The sequence below is a fragment of the Varanus komodoensis genome, unplaced genomic scaffold (genome assembly GCF_004798865.1).
Source record: "Varanus komodoensis strain SLA01 unplaced genomic scaffold, ASM479886v1 scaffold15, whole genome shotgun sequence".
NCBI classification, from domain to species: Eukaryota; Metazoa; Chordata; class Lepidosauria; order Squamata; family Varanidae; genus Varanus; species Varanus komodoensis.
Window position 1 is genome coordinate 12,160,312 of NW_025335440.1, and position 20,362 is coordinate 12,180,673.

General features: G+C 45.2%; 1 protein-coding gene across 1 annotated transcript in view; it reads left to right on the top strand.

Moving 5' to 3' along the window:
• Positions 1–20,362, top strand: part of DPP6 (dipeptidyl peptidase like 6) — a 372,651-nt gene that overhangs the window by 255,061 nt on the left and 97,228 nt on the right. Inside the window, exons 6-7 of the mRNA XM_044425269.1 lie at positions 660–712; positions 19,294–19,375. Coding sequence (XP_044281204.1) covers positions 660–712; positions 19,294–19,375 — 135 coding nt within the window. The remainder of the gene's footprint in view (positions 1–659; positions 713–19,293; positions 19,376–20,362) is intronic.

The following is a 20,362-nucleotide window of genomic DNA, read 5'->3' on the forward strand; positions in this document are numbered from 1 at the left end:
TCTTTCTGCTTAATACCGTTCTTGCAGGATTTGCAGGATGCATCTTGCTGGGGTCAAAGATACATGTTCTTTTGACTCGCTGTACATTGGAACCCCTGACAATAAGCAGCAAGATCGAATCTCAAATTCTGCAGCAAGCTTTAAGCCAAGAAGCTCTCACATCACGGCAGGAAAGGGGCATTCTCCCCAGCGCTAGCAAGCGGGAGGCCTGGGCGTCTGTGCAAGGGATTCGAGCCGTGTGATGGCTCTTTCCCTGGTGCGTCTAGTGAGAGCTGCGCACCCTGCCTCTGGCAGACCAAGGTGTCCTCATTAATGGCTGTTCCAAATTTAGCTATGGCTGGGAGCATGTGCCCCTGGTATAATCAAAGACATGGTATCCATGGCAATGACACAGAGCATCTGGAGCAATAGGACTCGCCAAATGTTCTAATAAGGTGCGAGGCAGAAAGAATACACAACAAATGGCATCCGTTCACTCTCCCCTCCACGACGGAGCAAGATTGCTATTCATCTCCCCCCACCCACCCTGGCAAAAGCAATCAAATATAAAACAAATAGCAGAGCGCGGGGGGTTTTATGCTAGGTCTGTAGCAATAACTGGCTTCTTGACACTTTACATTACTAATCCCTTCTTTTCACATTTTAATTTCGTTCCACAGATGTACCAGCATTCATATACAGCTTTCTATGTCCTCAGAAGACTGCCTAACGGGTGAGTGATGCAGTGGAGTTTCTCCTTTGAGGCACAAGCATTTAGATCACTGCTGGGGGCGGGGGGCAGGGCAGATGTGCCTGTTTGTTAGTCTGGTGCGATGCAGCATCGTACTCCCTCCTTTGTCCGTCATGCATGGTGAAAAAAATTGGCTACACCTATGATGAAATTAAGGGGTACCTTCCTTCAAAAGCAGGTGCGTAACAAATTTAACCTTCCGCAGTCCTTTCTCATAGCGGACTTGCTGATGCCAGAATAATTAATCCCCTTCTTCATCGGAAACTTTTGCTTCAAGAGCATCAGAAGAACCCAGCAGTGTGTCTCTGGATGGCAAGAGTGTCTCTCACGTAGCTGGACCTGGGGAAAAGTCATGTGCTGCCTGTGATGTGGGAAGCCTCATCCAGCCGCTGATGGGCTTAACCTCCATGATTTTGCTTAACAAAGGGGCAAGCAACATCTGGCCCTCCCATTCTCCCTAGCCAGGCTGGCCTAGGGGGAGCGGCTGGTGATTGCCCACCCAAACATCTGGAGGGCCACAAGTTGCGCATCCTGAATTTGATGTCCTTTGAAAGTCAGCCAAGGGCCACTGCTCATCACCACAAATTGTATCCACAAATCGGTGACTTGCTCCCGAGGAAAGAAGTCCTCCTGTCTGCCTTTTGTTTGGAAGACGGACCCTGGCACTGGTGTTCATGTTTAGGTGTAGCACTCATGTGGCAGCTTCATGCTGGTGTAAGCAGGGACTTCGTACTCTGATTGGCTTGGGTGGGATCAAGCCTCCGGTCGTGCCATTCACTAGCCTGCTCTCCCACACACCTTCTCTCCCAGTGTGCAATTTGCTCTGAGCCTTTTATGGTGCAGCTGCCACTTAGGAACACAGAAACTGAGTGAGTCAGAAGGGGCCTCTCGGGCCTTCTGGTCTGACCCCCAGCTCCAGCTGGCTCCACTCACGACAGGCCCACCATGTACATGTCCAGCCTATCCTTGAACACCCGCACCGATGGGGCTTCAGCCACCTTCTGTGGAAGCCCATTCCACACCCTCGGGGTCCTGACTGTCAGGAAGTGCTTCCTGGCATCCAAATGGAACCTGGGTTCCCTGAGCTTTGCTCCGTTGGAGCGCATCCTGCCTTCCTCTGCAGGGGAGAACAGGTCTCCACCCACCTCCGTGTGACGCCCCCTCACATACCTGTATGTCACCAATGGATCCCCTCTGAGTCTCCTCTTCTCCAGGCTGAAGAGACCCAGTTCCCTCAGTCTTGCCTCATATGGCTTTCCCTGCAATCCAGCCACCATCCTTGTGGCCGTATGCTGCACTGAGTCCAACCTAGTTATATCCTTCCTGCAATGTGGAGCCCAGAACTGAACATAATACTCCAGTTGTGGGTGCACCAGAGTCATATAGAGTGGTAGTAACACCTCTCTCATTCTAGAGAGAGGTTTTACCACCCTGAGTTGTGCCACCCTGAGTTGCTGCCCCAGGTATGGGTAGACATCCCATACCTGCTGGGCTTGTTCACGAATTACAGCATCACATAGTAATATGATACCACGAGTATCATAGATTATGGTCTGAAGGCACATAAGGCCTTGAAGCTAAGCCGGTCTGGGGCTGGCCTGAGCTTGGAGGGGAGACCACCTGGAAACTGCATGTTGCTCCTGTGGGTTCCACAGTGGAAGAAAGGCGGGATATAAATATAATAAATAAATAACATGATGTTCATGGGTAGCTGGAGTGGTGAGATTTTGAACTAAAAGGATTAAGACATAATCCCATTCAGAAAGAAGTGTTTAAAGGTGGGATGTATTTTGAATGCATGCTGAAGTATTTGCAAGTCTAATTCAGCATATATAAATCCTTCCAAAAACCCCACGCCTTGCTTTGTAGATACGTTGGCCTTGTTTCAGGCAAAGTGTCCTTGCTTGTTTCCTGGTGCTCTGCTGGCACAGGGCTAACTTTGCAACACACTATTGCAACCTCCTGCAAATGGAAATTGCTCCCTGGAAAAGGAATGCCTGCAAATGATGTAGATTCCTGGATATCTGTTTTAAAAAGACAGATCTGTTTAATTGTTTGTGACCATCAGACAGTAAATATGATTTCTAATGTCAAACTGGGAAGCTGTTTAGGGACTGGATCGGTTGCCATGTTCCCTGCATTTCTGTTCTGTTTCAAGTGACCTTGCATGGTATGAAGGCCATGTAGATATGGCGGCATTGTCCTCGTAGAGGTCATCCCCAAAGCACATTCAGGAAAGGCAAAAGGAAAGGCTCTTTTCACACGAGGCTAAGGAAGTCACACCCACAAGACATGCGTGTGGTTGGGACCTTTAGGCAGTTTCAACATGGCTTGGACAACCGGGAGTCAGTGGGGATCGCAGTTCAATGGTTGGAGTGAGGCTCTGGAGATCTGGTTCCATGAAGCTTGCTGAGTGACTGTGGACTCGCCACTGATGCTCAGCCAACAACCTCACGGGCGGTTCTTGAAATGGAGAGGAAGAGGACCGTGGGAGCTTTCTGGGGATCTTTGCAGGAGGTGCAAAGGCAGAGCATAGATGCGATTATCGTTACTATTGCCATGGCATCCAGCTTGCGTGACCAGTTTAGGAAGTCATCAGGATTAGGTAGCAAAGCCACCTGGAATGGGTTGGTTCAGGCGGCAGGCTTGGCTGTTTTCCCATGGAGGATGGGAAACATTCCTGCATATTGCATGGCAAGAAAATCTTTAAAATGTACGCTTTAAAAAGCCACAAAAAGTATGCTGATCCAGGACTTTATTCTATCCAGTGGTCAGCTCAAGATGCTTTCCTGCCCAAGATGGAGAAACAAATTACTCCTGTGACCATACACCCAACTCACAGTGTATGCTAACAAAGAGCTTCAGCTGTTGGGCAGTAGGAAAATGGAATAAATAAGAAAGACCAGTCTACATCCAAGGCAAAACAAAAACAAAAAACTTCTAGTAGTAAAGAAATTGAACAGTGGGTAATTTTCACTTTCAGAACACCTGACTTTGCCTAATGGTAGAGCCGTCCTATTTCTCCAAATTTACTCAGTTTTGGACCTGAGCTGGTGCGTCTCATGCACTGTTTCACCAACTAACTTACCGCTGGTTCCCAAGAGCATAAGAACCAGACCAGATGATCCCACCCCCTGGTTCTGAATAGTCTGTTCTGACTTCCTCGCAACTCAGGCAGGCACGAGTCTGCCCTGCCTCCTACCAGCTGATCCTTTTACGGTGCACCTCCCGACTCCCAGCATTGCCCACCCAGCCAAAAGCCACTCTAACACAGCCAAGTGGATTAGCCAATTAAAAGTGCAGCGTTCGGTCAGGTAGCGGTCTATAATTCCCAGCATTCCCCATGAGTCATGCTGTCTGGAGGATCCCAAGAGCCTATCTCAACATGGCACTGGTTGAACTGGAGACATTAAGAACCTGGGGCTTCTCTCATCCCTGGTGCATCTTCCTCCAGTCGAAGGCACACGAACAAAGCCAGCCGCTGTAGAGCGCTTGGAATGCCTGAGGATTTTCTTCAGTCCTCCTTTTGAAACAAACTGAGCTGCTCTGCACTCCCTTTGCGCTTCTTCTTCTTGCTTTCTATCAGTTTTTGCACTTCTTCCAATTTTGCAATGCAGTTGTTGGGTCAAAAATTTTATACAAATGCATGTGAAGCTGTGCACTGCCAATGTATACAAAAGTGCTTACTTTAGAGTAAAATGCATATAAAAATGCCCTCTGTGAGAAAGAAATATGAAATAAGGCATTTTAATTTTTTTTAATTACAAAATGGGTTATAACAGACTGAATAAGAGAAACTGAAACACACCAGAAATAGACTAACACGTTCTTAACTAAAATGCTCCAGAATGACTCTTCTGTCTCCAGAATCAGACCAAGTTGTGTCAGTTCCTTAAAGTTCGATTTAGTTTGTCGAATGGTTAAAAATGGGTTGAGATAATGCATTCTGTATTTTAAGTAGGTCGCTTCAGACCCAGGGATATCGGCTTCCCATGGCACTGCTTAGAGCTTTGTCCCCTTTGGCTGGCTGGGCTTCTATCCGCAAACAGTCTCGTTGCTTTCCAGCTGATCGCTTTTCCAACCATTTGAGTGGAACCTTCAGGTTCAAGCACCAACATTATTCAGAAGAACACCCTTTATTATTCTAATTTTGCAAAGGGACAACCTATTAATGGCTGTGTTTTCAGCAGCAGATGTTCAAATTAGAGGCTTATTAACGGCGCCAAAACCAAACCCTCTGGGCACCTGGGTCCATTTTCTCTGCTCCTCCCTCCACCCCCACCCCATGTCCAAAATGTTGTGAATGAACTTCAGGCAACACTAGGATGCCATCTAGTGGGCTCTTGCATTCGTATAACTCTGTCCACAAGTCCCACAAAATGCTTCGAATCAATAAAGGGGATTTTTGTTTTCATAGCACCACATTTAGAAGCATAGAAATAGAGCAAGTCAGAAGGGGTCTTCTGGGACAACTAGTCTGACCCCCGGCTCCAGCCTGCTCCGCTCACGACATGCCTCTGCTCTTGACATTTAGTGGATGCATCACTTCGCTTTTGAGCTGTCCCAAATCTATGTTGGGGGATGAAAGAGAAGAATATTTGTATGCCTCTCTGTGCAATAGTTCCCCACTTATCATTGCATTTTTATTTGGGAAAGCTCTGGCGACATTAGGTTATTCAGACAGAAAGTTTTATAAGACATACTCATGGTATTACACATGGACATGATAGGGAAGTCATGAGTGGAGCTGACTGGAGCCAGGGGTCAGACTAGATGTCCCAGGAGGCCTCTTCTGACTCACTCTGTCTCTACGTTTCTATTGCAAAACCCCTTATTGATAACGATCTCTATCAGTGATGTGGCACATCACAATGTTCTCATCGTGCCATTATAAAATGCTAGCCCATTTGGTAGAGGACACCAGCCCCTCTCCAAATTTCTTCCCACCCTCTTGCAGGCACCCAAAAGACCATTTCACTCATCCTTGATGCTTTCTGCATAGCAGTGTTATGCTTCCTGCCCAGATGAATACAGGGCTAATACCACGACAGTTCACCACCACCTCTGTGATCTGAAAGCCCTCATTTGCAGTCCATTCAGCCTCCTGCAAGTGGCCACCATCTCAAAACCTTCTTTATTACAACAATATGGTAATATACAGGATATAAGAGCCAGTCTGGTAATATTAACACCGCAGAGTTCAGAATGAAAACAGCAGAGTGTGTTTGAAGTGCAGGAATAGCACAAGAGGTTTTAAAATCTAGGATTTTTAAAAAAGAAATATTTTCCTGGTATCAGAGGTAGAACAAGGTGGATATCTTCCTTGGGAAACTTCACAAGTAAGCGGCCACCATCAAAAAGGCTCTCTCCCTGTCCTGGCTAATGGGGAGGCAGATTGCACAGGTCAGAGTGTGAATATGCAACCATCAGAGTATGAAACAATGAAAGGCTGGTGTAGCAAATAACACGATGAACAAAAAGAGGGGAGAGATTGCTGTCTGTGTTTCCAGACTGAAGTTTAAGTCCAGAAGAAGTTATCAAGCACTCTTGCTCTCTTGGTCACCGTTTTCTATGCTAACAAGTGAGCTTACGGTTCCAGTCACCCCAAACCTCACCGTTGTGTTCTGGCTCATGAATTAAATAGAGTGGAAAGCCCATGGCAGCAATCAAGGCTGTGAACCCTCCGTGGTTTCTTCCCGCTACTAACTGGAGGCAAGACTCAGGCAGGCACAATGCGGAATTTTCACATGCGTCCTGCAGGCTGGAAGTTCTCCAAGTCTGTTTTGGAAGGAGGACACAGAAGATTAGCTTGTTGCAAGATCAGGGTTTATGGATAATTACGCTAGTTGAAGCTTGATAGAAATACAGCTTCAATACAGGCAGCCAGATCTGGCATATAACCGGAAAAGGGCAGCTCCCCAAATGCTTTCAACCAAAGCATAATCCTCTGCTTCTCTGTCCCTCTCAGAAATTACTGTTGTGCCCCCTTCAAAATTATTCTCCACTGGTTTTCCCCTTCCCCTGGTTCAAAAGGGGAATAAGGATAAGGTTTCTTCTCCAACCCTCTCCAAGGTTCCAGGGCCATTTCCCCATGTCAAAAAGCAGTCATTTAACCATTTGCTCCCAGACACATCAGCTGTCAAGTCCTTGTCAAAGGAAATCTCTGACAACTCTGTCAGGACTATTAAAGGCGTTCTCATCAGTACATCTGGCTCTATCCACTCCCTCCAAATCTTCAACAGGAATTGCATGTTCCTGTCTGTCAGCCCCTGACAAAAGTCTGGACACTGCTTTTTGGACCACGTTTTGAACACATGCTGTACATACAAAAGCTGCTGGGTGCCAGGCACCATGGGGAAGTCCATCATCCATCCCTGGCAATGAATCAAGCAAGGAGGCTTGGAGTAGCAAGCCAAAGGACTCAAATCTGGAACTGAGGTTAGGGTTTAGGGCCTTGAACCCTAGGCTGGAGAACTGGCCAGCCACTCCAGCAGCAAAACCCTGCTCTTGCAGGCATTAAACTGTGGAAAAGGCAGAACCCTTCTCCTACAGGCATTGACTTCTCCAAGGAAAAGAAGGTTGGAGGCGTTGGTGGCTGCTTCCCATATTTCCCTGTTCACTACTGGAGGAGTCTGAAGTGCAGTGCTCAGAGTTATGGGTCGCAGCATCTCCAGTGGGCTGTGCAGACAAGACATGGGAGTCGGAGTCACTGGCCTCACTCCAGAGGACTGGAAACTAGTTCTGATGCCTGCCCAGAGTCCTTATCAGTGAAGGCTTTGGTCTCTGCCTGCTGTCTTTAGGTCATGACATGAAGATGCTGTTATCTGGCCTCATTCTGTTATCTCCACTAGAGGTCCAGTGGAGGACACTTTCAAACAGAGGACTGTTCTCTGTAATTAGGACACATGGCTGCCCTAATCAGAGTTCAGCATTTAAAAAAAATGTTCTGGTAATGAAAGAGGAAGTGAGGAAGAGGTACTCTGGCCAATGATGGGAGAAGTATAATTTGTTTAGGATGCAATTCGATGCCTGTTTAGACAGGAAGAATTCCCACAATGCTGGTTCTTGTCTGAATATTTATTCATTTATAAGCGGCCATGTAGTTCAGACAGACTTGCCTGGTGTTGTACAACAAGCAAAACGGCAAATACACAACAACATTAAAAACCATCATTAAAATATAAATAACAAATTGGCAATAATAATAATAATTTAACAAGGATCATTCTAAAAGATGACACATTGAGACAGATGCCATACTACTTACTAAAATCCCAATACAATTAATAAACATCCAAAATCAATTATTAAAAAGGGTAGAGAAATGTTTTCACCTGGCGCAGAAATGAAAGCAGAATTGGCACTAGGTGGACTTCTCTGGGAAGCCTGTTCCACCGGGGGGGTGGGGGGCACTGAAAAGGCCCTTCTTATTTACCATCCCTCTCACCTCCTTGAAGGATGGGTCATTCAGAAGGGCCTCTTGTCCAAAGCTTAAAGGTCAGGGAAGTGTGTACGAGATTAGGCAGTCCTTCAGGTAGCCAGGTCCTAAGCCAAGGGGGCTTTATATCTTAGAACAATAAAGTGAGTTTGTTCCCCAGCTAGGGACCAGCGTAGCTCATACAAAATTGGAGTTATATGGGCCCAGGGGCAAGCACCAGATTCTAATCATGTGCCCTATTCTTGAACCATTCGAAGTCTCTAGACTGTCTTCAAAGGCAGCCCCACATAAAGCACATTACACTAATCTCACCCGGATGTTACCAGTGTGTGAGAGCCTGTGGCCGGGTAGGGGCATAATTGGAATATGCGCTGCAGCTGAAAGAATATGGATAGGATTGTCACCTGAATGAATATAATTTGTTCTGTCTCCTGAACAAAAGTGCAAGAAAGGAAGGGGGAACAAACCGTGCTAGGTGACAAACTGTTCTCTCTACTCAATTACCTCTTCTCTTGGTTTTGTGCGACAGCTGGAATATATAGCTGTGCATCTAGGTGTCCCTACTGCTTTCCCCAGAATACATTTTTCATGTACTCTTTTCAGTGGTTTATTTGCTGATGTGCTTTTGAATAATAATTTTTTAAAGGCAGCAGGTTTAGGACTAGGTATGAGGAAGAACATGCCTAATCACTGAAGCCACTGGATGGGATGCTCATGAGTCCGTAGCCCATGTGGCACCCACCCAGGGAAAGTTGGAACCTTCTGCCTCTGGAGGTCAGACAGGTATCAACATGGTGCTGTCTTTGGCACTTCTGAAAATAGGTTTATTTCAGGAAGCCTTCCTTGACTGACTAGTTTATTAATATTCCATTTTAATGTACTGTTTTATTCTGTTGTTTTGTTTTATCATTGATCACCACTCCAGAATCTATTTAGATGCAGAGCACTATATAAATGATGCAAATTAATAAGAAAAAAGCAGAAGGAACGTCAGTGTATTTGCATTCCACTCTGAACTCATGAAATGTTAATTTTCTGAATTTAAGCATGAACTGGAAGTCTTCCATCAAAATCCATACATTTCTGAAGGTTGTGATGCCATATGAATGTACACATTTGAAACAGAGCAGAAAAACAAACTGCATATTTTTAAAAAAATTGTGCACAAAAGGAAAGATACACAAAAATGCTTTCTTCAATGGGAGAATCCCTTCAAAATGCACAAAATGCATACATTTGAAAAATGCATACTAAAATATGCATTTCTAAAAAGCACTTACATATGTATATATACACACATTTATGTGTGAACTAATGAAATAATAATTCACAAGTTGCAGAAGCAGGATGGAACGAGCTTAGTGCTGAAAAATGAGAACTTGAGTGAAATGGAGCTTGACAGATCACTTATTCCTATTTAGGACCCATAGGAATCTTTAGCTCCGTGCTCATTAATGTTTCTCAGGAAATGGTAGTACTTCTTTGACTTGTCCAGCCAGAATGTACTACTAGAGACCTCTTCTTCCAGCTGGTGGGTAAATCCATATGCTTGCATAATACCCAGTCTCACAAAGCAGCCCTTTTAGATGAACCCTATCTAAGCTCATCAGGCAACCCAAACCCATACCTAAACTGCATTAATGTAGCTGTGCCTGCAGGCTGGAGCTTTGGGCTGGGGCAGACGGCAATCCGTCGTCGCACAGTCATCTCCCATTCCATGACTGCAAAGCCAGCCAAAGCCAACGGATCTGCATGATCTGTATTCAGCTTAATTCCAGGTAGAAGCACCTTCCCTCGAAGTGTGTCATTGGATTATTTGGATACTTTTCAGCTGCTTGCCTTCTCTTTGAATAAATAAAATAGAATAGATAAAATACTGCTCTAACAGCTGAGCCAGAAGCTGCTCTAGAAGAGGCACAAGAGGAAAGTGAGGCAGCAAGCAGAACCTGCTCTTTGTTGAGGGAATGCTTCATCTCTGCTGCCAACCCAGCAGCCCTGACCAGGGTCTCCTCATCACTGCGGCTGGAGTGCTGTGGCCCTCACTGTTCTCCAGCCCTTGCTAGAGCGTTGCAACCCTTGCAGTCCCACATTTTATAGCCAGGATTAGGTACTGCAAGCACTTAAAGGTATCCCCCAGTGGACAAACACCGACTCCCGCTGTGCTCTGAGATTTACAAGTTACAAAGTGTGCTTGCACATGCCTTAGAAAACTATGCCGTACGCGGCTTGAGTGCAGCTTGACTGGTACACAAGGACACCGTGACACGAGCAAGAATGATCCCGAAGGAGCCTGCAGCTAAAAAATAAAAATGTGATCGTCTAAAACTTTGCCTCTGGAAGACTCATTTTCCAGTTCAACTGACTGTTAGATAACCAACTCTGCCTTTCACACAGACTCCATCAATAGTCCTATGAGAAGTTTTTGAATTACATGATACCTAGTCAAGTGTGCATTTCCCAGCAGATGGACTTGCCCGAAATGTCCAGTTTGTGGCCACCCTCTCTGGCAATGTTGCGACAGTTGCATTCTCGCAGTGTTCACAAGTTCAAAGGGCTGATGACAAAGGAGTCCTTTTTTCAGCAGAGAAAGCGCTTATGTGAGCAGATATTTGCACCAAGAGCTTTACAGCCCAATTCTGCGCATGCTTCCTCAAAGGGAGGTCCCACTGGATTAAATGCCAAGGGTGCTTAAGACTGGAGCTTTAAATTCTTTCTACTGCCACGCTCATCCAGAGGTCGGGTGGGCAAAGCCATTCAATGTGGTCAAAAATGTTCTGGTGCAAAGCAGAACAGACTTTAATGTAGCGAGAACAATCTCTGCTCAGCCTCTGCAGCACCTGGAGGAGGTTCTGCAGTCTGCTCTCTCTAGTCCCCCTGCGTGCTGGCAGGATGGAAGACGTGGAGGCCAACACTGGACAGCTCTGGAAAAGACCCTTTCGGCCTCCTCTCATCTACCCTGGACTATTTGAAGGCCCTTCCAAATTGAAGGGCTTTCTGATCCAAATCCCAGTTAAAGCTGGAAAGTCGTACAAAATCAGGAGAGCAGAGACCCTGACGATGTGTCTCAATGGTAACTTAATATGTACACATAGGAAAGCAAACACAAAGTGTGAACATGCCCTATGTTGTAGACATGTAGAAGGTGATGCCATCTCCACTGTGCCAAGCAGGCCACCATTTTACCCAGACATGGTTCATCAGAGGACTCCAGGCACAAGCGATGTCCTCATTGCAGCTGCAAATATCCTGGGCTATGTCCTCTCATGTGTTTCTGGACTGGGCCCAGAACTCATCAGAAATCAGAGGAACCCTGGTCTGTTCCAGGTGTGCTTCTAACACAACTGCATGGAGGATTCCTGTTGTGATAACACTTAGTGCTTGCCACCACCACCAGAGCGAGTTCCAGTTGCATCTCTGCTGTGACATGGTTATAAAAAACTAAACCTCTGAATTAAGCTGAAACAGGGTGAATTTCTCTTCTCCTGTGATTGAGCTATCTCAGGTGTACGTGTTCAAAGATGGTTCCAAATCTGCCTTTCTGTAACATAGCATTATGACAACAAGGGAGCGAGCCTGCTATTATCTGAGGCAATTGTGATGGTTAAGAGTGACCTGTACTTTACAAGGACTTCTCAGTGAGTTGCGTGCTTGAGCAGGAATTTGAGCTTGAGTCTTTTCTAAGTAAATACAAAAGAAAGACAGTCTTTATTTTTCACATACAAATAATTGCAGGTATTATATCAGCATTCAAGATAGACTGAGAATATAATACCTGACAAGGAGCTTCCCCGCAACTGTCAACCTGTATTGCAATGTTTCCTAAGTGTCTGTTCTGGCAAACTTTTAAGTTCCCTGTGCATTTTCTTCCTTCTTTTCTGTTGCTGTGTGGGGCTTTTTCCTTGTACTTCTTTACATCTCCTGGGAAGTGTTTCTGAATCTGTCATCTGTTGCTTTTTCTCATTTCCAAGTGTTGAAGTAAACATAAACAAGCCATGTAACTTTCGCTTTTAAGAAGGCCTTTTTCCTTCTGGCACAAAACTTTGCTGTCTTTGAGAAGCATATTGTTTTCTCCCACTTGTATTCATGTCCTTCTGTAAGGCCCAACATCTTGCCTGCCTTTGGTCACTTCATGTCCAAGTACAGCCATGTTTCTACACAGTCAAAATGAGTTCACAGCAGAGATTGCAATAAGTGTAGCCCTCTGAATTTATTTTATTTCTTTATTTTTTCCTTCATTTGCTTTGTATTCTGCCTTTCCACAAAAAAAATTTAATTTAATTATCCATCCACATATTTATAGGCTGCCTATAACTGCCCAAGCCTTCCTAGGTGGCTTACAATACATTAAACATATTAAAACATAATAAAACACATTAAAAACCGATTATAGCACTAACAAATTAAAACATGTATAATAACAGTATAAATGTGTGTAAATAATGGATAAAATGCAACATTAAATATAAATTAATGACGATTGCTCCTTGGGAGGAAAGTTACGGCAAATCTAGACAGCGTACTAAAAAGCAGAGACATCACCCTGCTGACAAAAGTTCATATCGTCAAAGCTATGGTTTTCCCAGTTGCAATGTATGGCTGTGAAAGCTGGACCATAAGGAAGGCTGAGCACCGAAGGATTGACATTTCTGAATTGTAGTGTTGGAGAAGACTCTTGAGAGTTCCATGGACTGCAAAGAAATCAAATCGGTCAATCCTAAAGGAAATCAACTCTGACTGTTCCTTAGAAGGACAGATACTGAAAATGAAGCTAAAATATTTTGGCCACTTAATGAAAAGAAAGGACAATTTGGAGAAGACCCAGATGATGGGGACGACTGAAGGCAAAAGAAGGGGCAGACAGAGGTTGAGGTGGCTGGATGGGGTCACTGAAGCAGCGAGTGAGGGGTTGGGTAGATTCTGGGAGATGACAGAGGACAGGAGCGCCTGGAGGAATGTTGTCCATGGGGTTGTGAAGAATTGGACATGACTTGGCAACTGAAGAACAACAAAACACTAAACAACAGTAACTTAAGCAAGTAAGATAAGTTCATCCTGGTGGCCTGCTTAAAACCATGGACAGTACCATGATATTTGTGCTTCATCAGTGCCTTGGGACAGAAGACAATCTTAACCCATTGCCAAAAAGATAGAAAGGTTGCTGCGAGGCAGGCCTCAGTGGAGAGATCATTCCATCTTTTGGAGGCTACCACAGAAAAGGCCCTCCTCCTTTTTCCCACCAGCTGAACTTCTCTTGGAGGTGGCATTTGGAGATACTAAGGACTGTGTCCACATAGTTGGAAGGACTGTTCTGTCAAGGATTGTCATGGTCCCAAGCCACACCGGGCTTTATAGGTTAAGACCAGCACTTTGGAGCAGGCTCAAAAGCACATAGGCAGCCAGTGGTAGCAAGACAGGTGTTTGTTCTGACCTAGTGGGCCCACTCATGAGTCTGCTGCCACATTTGCACAACCGCCGTTCCTGAAGGGCCCCATGTGGAGTGCGTTGCATTGCAGTGACCTCACTGAGACATTGCAGGAGCACAGGTGATCCCTGTCCAGTTAGAAGTGCAGCTGGGCCACCACCTGAAGCCAGCAGAAGACACTTTGTGCCACTGAGGCCTCCTGAGCCTCAATGCACAAGAGAGCTCAGGCCATCTGCTGATGGACAGCTTTGGGCTCCTCGCTTTCCCTTCCCTTCCCTTCTTCTTTCTATTAAAACCAGACGTCCGTTAGGTAGCTCTTCAAGAACTCTTGGCATTGCATCAAACAGTGAAATGTGCCCATGAAGCAGAACACGTGGCCGCCACACTCTTAACCATTAGCACCTATCAGTTGTTATAAACTGTTGGCCAGTTGTATACCCTGAGCTGACAGAAAGACGAGCATGTGGGTCCTGAATCAAATCAAGCCAGAGCTTTCCTTGGAAGCACAAATGGCAAAGGTGAGTCTGTCATATTTTGCACACATTATGAGAAGGCACTGGAGAAGACAACCACGCCAAGGAAAGTGGCAGGCAGAAGAAGAAAAGGAAGACCAAATATGAGATGGGTGGACTCCATAATGGAAGCCACAGCCTTGAACTTAGAAGAGCAGTCTTGGATTGGAGGCCTTTAATTTCAGTGTTGCCATAAGCTGGAGATGACTTGTTGGCCCATACCAACCAATAACAAACCTTTAAAAAGGAAATGGTGGGCCCCCGCTGCAGCAAAATTTATCTCAGGCACAGTTTTGGCATTCCCTCATTTCCTGGCCACTATTATCTGTGAAGAAAATGGAAGAAAGAAGGCAAACACACGTTTGACAGCTCTTTGTCCAGCGGCTTCCAGATGTGGAAGTCAACCCATCTTGTGTGTGGCTGGAAATTATCTCTGGAACTCGTACCTTTTACACAGTGACAAGATTAATTAAAGCCAAAATATCTCATCAGAAAAGAAGTGCAGTGAAAATTAATTAAATGGATCCTTGTTGAGTAGTTAAAAATTGAAAGCAAGAAACACTCTTGAACGTAAAGAAATGGGTGCAATTTTTGGAAGCAATTTGACTGATACAGTGGCATTTGAAGACCACATCCAAAATCCTTGTTTACATGCCAGTACTGTATAAATGAGACCACAAGGGAAAGGCCCAGAGAAAGAAGAAAGATGTGCTTTTCTCAGCTAAATTGGGCCCTTAGCCAAGATGTTGTGCTTAATACAAATGTCAGAACCAAGAGAGGAGACAGAAAGGGTCAGCAAGAGCCAGGCATGACAGAGAGTATCTATGAGTTTCTGAAACCTTTTTTTACATAGTCAAGGTCCCGAGGTTAAGTTATGGATTTTAAATATGATTTTTAAAAATGATACTGCTCATTGAACCTTCAGTGCTTCAGTTTCACCACTTTCCTAGCAAATAAAATGGAACACACAATTTCACCTGCACTTTTTTAGAAGGGCAGATTTTTTCAGCTGTGGTGCTTTTTTCATCCTTGCGTATCTAAGGAAGTAAACTTGCCCAATTTCTTCTTCAGTTGACAAAAGAAAAATGTCAACAAGTGTGTGTACCAGAGCTGATTTCTTTTGTATCTGATCCATTTCTTGCTATCTATAGAGAGAGCATGGTGTAGTGGTTAAGAGCACGGGACTGGGACTCAGGAGATCCAAGTTCGAGTCCCCACTCAGCCATGGAGCCCACTGGGTGACTTTGGCCAGCCACAGACTCTCAGCCCAGCCTACCTCACAGGGTTGTTGTTGTGAGGATAAGATCAAGAGGATGAGGAGAATTATGTAAGCCGCCTTCAGTTCCTTGAATGGAAAAAGGTGGGATATAAATATAACAAATGGATAAACAGCTGCCTTGGATCAGTCATAGATCCCTGTTTCCAGATGCAGCTGTAAACTATTCTGTTATAAGCTATTCAGTTGTAAGCTATTCCAGGATGTCCTGGAATGTCTCAGGAGTGGTGGACTCAGAGCTGAGTTCAGTCTGATTCCGTCCCTTCTAAGCATAAAGGTGGCTGTTGTGTTTTCTTTGTAAGGGTGGCAGAAGCTGGATGGAAAACTCAGGTGGACTTAGCAATGAATGCATGTGTCTGCTTTGCTTTCTCCAATGTTTGCATCTTTTCACATGTGAGTTAATTCTGACCCGTTTCCAGATCAAGTCGTGATTTCTTTTTCATTTTAATCAGCATGAAAATTCATACACATACACATTTATGGTGCATAAAAAGTTATGTGCATTTTCCCAAGATACCCATTTCTGCAAGCAAAACTTCATTGATACATGACTTTTTGTACACAGTTTCCCCAGTGTTTAAATTTGCATATGCTTTTTAACGGGAGAACAGCATTGCAAAATTCAAAGAAGGTAAAATCTGTAGAATAATTATGCCCCCGTTTGCATATTACTTTGAGAAGGGCAAAATATTAAAATGTGATCCAAACAACTTTCTCTCCTTTCCCTGCCAGGAGCTTGTTAGTGAACAGGGATTTGATCACTTGGCCTGCCCTTTCGTTAGTGTGAATTGTCTTTATACTCCTGCCACTGAGTTCGTTTATGGCTGAGCTGTGATTTATACTCAGATCTGCACAGAAGGAAAGCACACTTTGCAGTGTAAGACTTACACTGTGCCCTACTTTTGAGAACACCATATACTGACATACAAATCAACCCTTAAAACCAAAAATAGCAAAGTAAAAATCGAGGGTTGTCTTAGGCACCAGCTGAAAAAATTTCTCTACCATGGTTTTTCTTCATTCTTCCTCCAGGCTTGCACCATCTTCTCAGCAACGTCAAATCTTCTAGCTGCATTACAATTACTTCTTTCTCAATTTGAATGACCTATAGCTTAAAACAAGACCTGATGCTCAGGGGAGCTTGTCCCACATCACATTGTGTTGTGACGTTTGTGGGTGGCCACAGGCCTGGTTCCAAGTCTGGTGCCCACCCTGTCCTCATGGGGGTACCACACCATTCTGGGCCGGCTGCAGCAGGTGGGAAGGGAAGCATTCCCCACACAGCTGTCTATAGAGAGAGACAGGGCTGCCCCCACAGGCTCCCCCTGCCATCCAGACCCCTACATTCTTCCACAGCAATGATGACAGCTGTCCTCCCCTACTGACCCTAGCCAGCCAGCCCTCTTATGGACCTCCATTGAGCTCCATAGAAACATAAAAACAGAGCGAACCAGAAGGGACCTCCTGGGCCATCTAGTCTGACCCCCAGCTCCAGCCGGCTCTGCTCACGACATGCCCACCATGAGCATGTCCGGCCTATCCTTGAACACCTGCACTAATGGAACCTCAGCGACCTCTTGTGGAAGCCCTTTCCATACCCTCAGGGTCCTAACTGTCAGGAAGTTCTTCCTGGCATCTAAAGAGAACCTTGGTTCCCTGAGCTTTGCTCCGTTGGAGCACGTCCTGCCTTCCTCTGCAGGGGAGAACAGGTCTCCACCCACCTCCATGTGACGCCCCCTCACATGCCTGTATGTCGCTAACTTCACATAACTTTCTCATATGAAATTGGAGAGGGAACATGGCTATTAGCTAGAATGACATGATGTCGTGAGAGTTTAGAAGCTTCTGGCTAACAAATACCTGTATATACTGGCATATAAGATGCCCCTTGAAGCAAGACTTGGGGGTCATCGTATACTCACAAGATACAACAAATGCCAGAAAAACAACCTGAAACACCGACCTTATACACAAATCGCCTTATATGCTGGTATATACAGTATGTATGAACGTGTGATTCCTTTCTCCAAGCCTGGGTTGGCAAATACCAAGAAGCAGTAGGAGTGGGAGGCTCTTGGGAGAATGTCTCGTTAGCCGATCAGGCAGCGAATATTCCTCCAGGCATTGGGAATGGTACTGCAAACCCTTAATTGCCCCTGTTGTGCGCACCTGTCCTACCACCAACCTGGTCAAAGGGTCTCCAGAGACTGGCCTGACAACGGCAGAAGGAATGTCTGTGCACCTCATGAGAAACCTCACTTCTTTACCCACCAACTTTCAACTCCATTAAAAGCAATGTTTTTGCCCCCGGGCTTTCCAACTTATATAACTTGCCATATGTGGAACAGATATTATGCTACATTAAAAAAGCAGTAATCCATTGTTACTTGCAGTGATTGTGGGCCGTCACTGTAAAATGCAGGGAATGTTGCTTCTTTCTCAGCGGTTACTGTTTGCAAAGGCACTGTAGGCTTTGGGGAGCAAATTAGACATGTTTTGTGGGCTTGCTTTACCTGTAGGCATCAGAAGATAACCAGAAGGTAGATCAATAACTAGGCTCATTTTTCATCTTTTAAAATGGATTACAAAGTGTGTGTGTGGCAGAGCCTCTTTGCTTTTTAATATGGCAGAACTTCCACAGAAAAGGAACAAAGGCAGACTTCTTTCTCTGTATTATGTTACCCCTTATCTGTTATCAAAGCAGGTTTCTGCTGCAGGTTCTCGTTGTAACAAAATCTCACCCTTCTGAAAGACGATGCGGCAAAAGCGCTGGCAAGGCCTGACTCTTGCAAGCCATGGATGATGGCTTCCAACTGGGGCTGTGGATTCTGGGTGCTGCATTTGTTCCTCTGAAGCATTGCTTACGAGTCTGAAGTCATAATCCGTTTATATGGAAAGGAAGTAGGATCTTTGGGCCTTTTGTGATCGCATTGTCTGAGCAAAATGAAGCCCCTTGCTGAAAGAGTCATTTTGTGGGAAGAAAGGTAGCCATGCTGAACCTGGTGGCCATCCCTGTATCTCATGAATTCCACAGCTTATGGTCTGTGCAAAGAGGTCCTTCCTTTTCCCTTCCTGATTCTCCCACCAGTCAGGTTCCTAAGATAAGCTGGAAGAAAATGTCTCCTGTACCACTTTTCCCACACTGCATAATTCTGTTCACCTCCATCACCGTTCTCCCCTTACCTGCCTTTTCTCTAAGGATGTAAATAGCATTGTGGAGTAAGAATGACTTCATTTGCACCTCGGATGAGTCCCATCCAATGCAACGGGCTTACCTTTTGAGTAAATACATGTAGGATTAGCTGTAGATGATGCAATTCTTGAAAAGGGTGGGAGCTTGGCAAGTCTTTTCTAGTGATCACAAAGCGCTGAATTTAGCAGCACAAAGTAAGCTATGCTGACTGGGAATGATGGGAGCTGCAGTGCCACACACCTGAGGGCAGCTAGGTCGAGGGAGGCTGGCATCAACTATCCATGCACCAGAAAAAAATCAGATGGATTTTGCACTGAAAATTGAATTGTTGTTAATGAAATGGGATCAAGGCAAATGACAAGAAAGTGGCATCAGCCATGACTCAAAGGCCTGTGCCTCAGACATCATTTCTCAGTCGGTTCTTCAGAGCTGCACTTCTAAAATGACAGCTTTCTTCTTTTTCTTCTTCTCTCCACCGGTTTTGCTCGTGATGCATCTTGCTGCACTGCAAATTGCTTTTGAAAAGAGAAGATAATAAGAAAAACACATTTGCAAGTTCATGTTGATCATGGGTTGAGGTGACATTCAAAGGGAAACTATCAGGAAAAACCTCTGGAAGTGCCCCAAGATGCAAAAGTAGAACTTTGGCAATGCATTTTGAAGGGATGTGCTCTGAAAGCCCACATGTTTACAGTTGTTTGTTCTTTATTTTTAATTCACAGGGAACCTCAGAATCTGTACCCTCCTGAGGTCAGCAACGCAAAGCTTCAGTACGCAGGGTGGGGACCAAAAGGACAACAACTGGTGAGAAAACCATTGGTTGCAATCAATTGGCATATTGATTACAAACAACCGTGCATGAAAACAAACGAGCCATCTAGGGCTGTTGCATTTTCTTAGGCTGTAATAAAATAGGTTTGTTTTTGTTCAAGTGGTCATCCTCCAACTCTTTGTAGCTCGGGGATCTTTGGTTCTGCTGCATTAGCAAGGCTACAAATGTAGGATTCAGGAGCCAAATCCCCACCCAAGCTCTCAGATGGCCATTTCCCACATCATAGAGGGCAGTTCTCTATTTGAAGGGCAGTCCTCTATTCCAAGGCATCCCCTATTTCAGGGGTGTCAAACCTCTTCCAATTTTGGAGATCAGGCTTCCTCAACCAGTTGTCTTCCAAATGTGCCAAACTACATTTCCCATCAGTCTGAGCCACTGCGGTATATGTGGCCTGGCAAATTCAGGGAGTACTGGATTGGGGAAGGCTCCACTGGAGGGAGCTGCTTGTGGTGCACTGGCAGGAGCAGAGCACATGCAGCCCTTCCAGGGATCCCGACTCCCACGACTGCCCTCCACTTCCATTGATGCCGCTGCAGTATCAGGCATTTGTAGGTGCCATCACGTTTCCCTGGCAAGTGTGAGCACAGAATGTGACCCGTTTGCATGTGAGAAGGTTGCATCTGTGCATCAGTCTTTGAAATCTACATGGGAGCTGGAACAGCCCTTTCCTGGCCCTCGCCAAGAAAAGCACTGACTTAAATGTGCGTCCTTCATTCCTCGCTTTTGCAATTCCTCGCTTTTGTCCATGTGTTCCAATCAGTGCCTATTCTCTACCACCAAAATGTAAAGTAGGAAGCTACACTTGGATCAGCTGGGTGGCTATGAGAAAGTCATCCCCTATTTTAAGTCCCCCTCGAAATTATCCAATTGTGTAGATCAGCCAAATTCCATTTGGGGAAAAAATTCACAGGAAAAAACGGGAAGCCACAACAAAGAAGGCCTTGGTGTCTTTCAGCCAG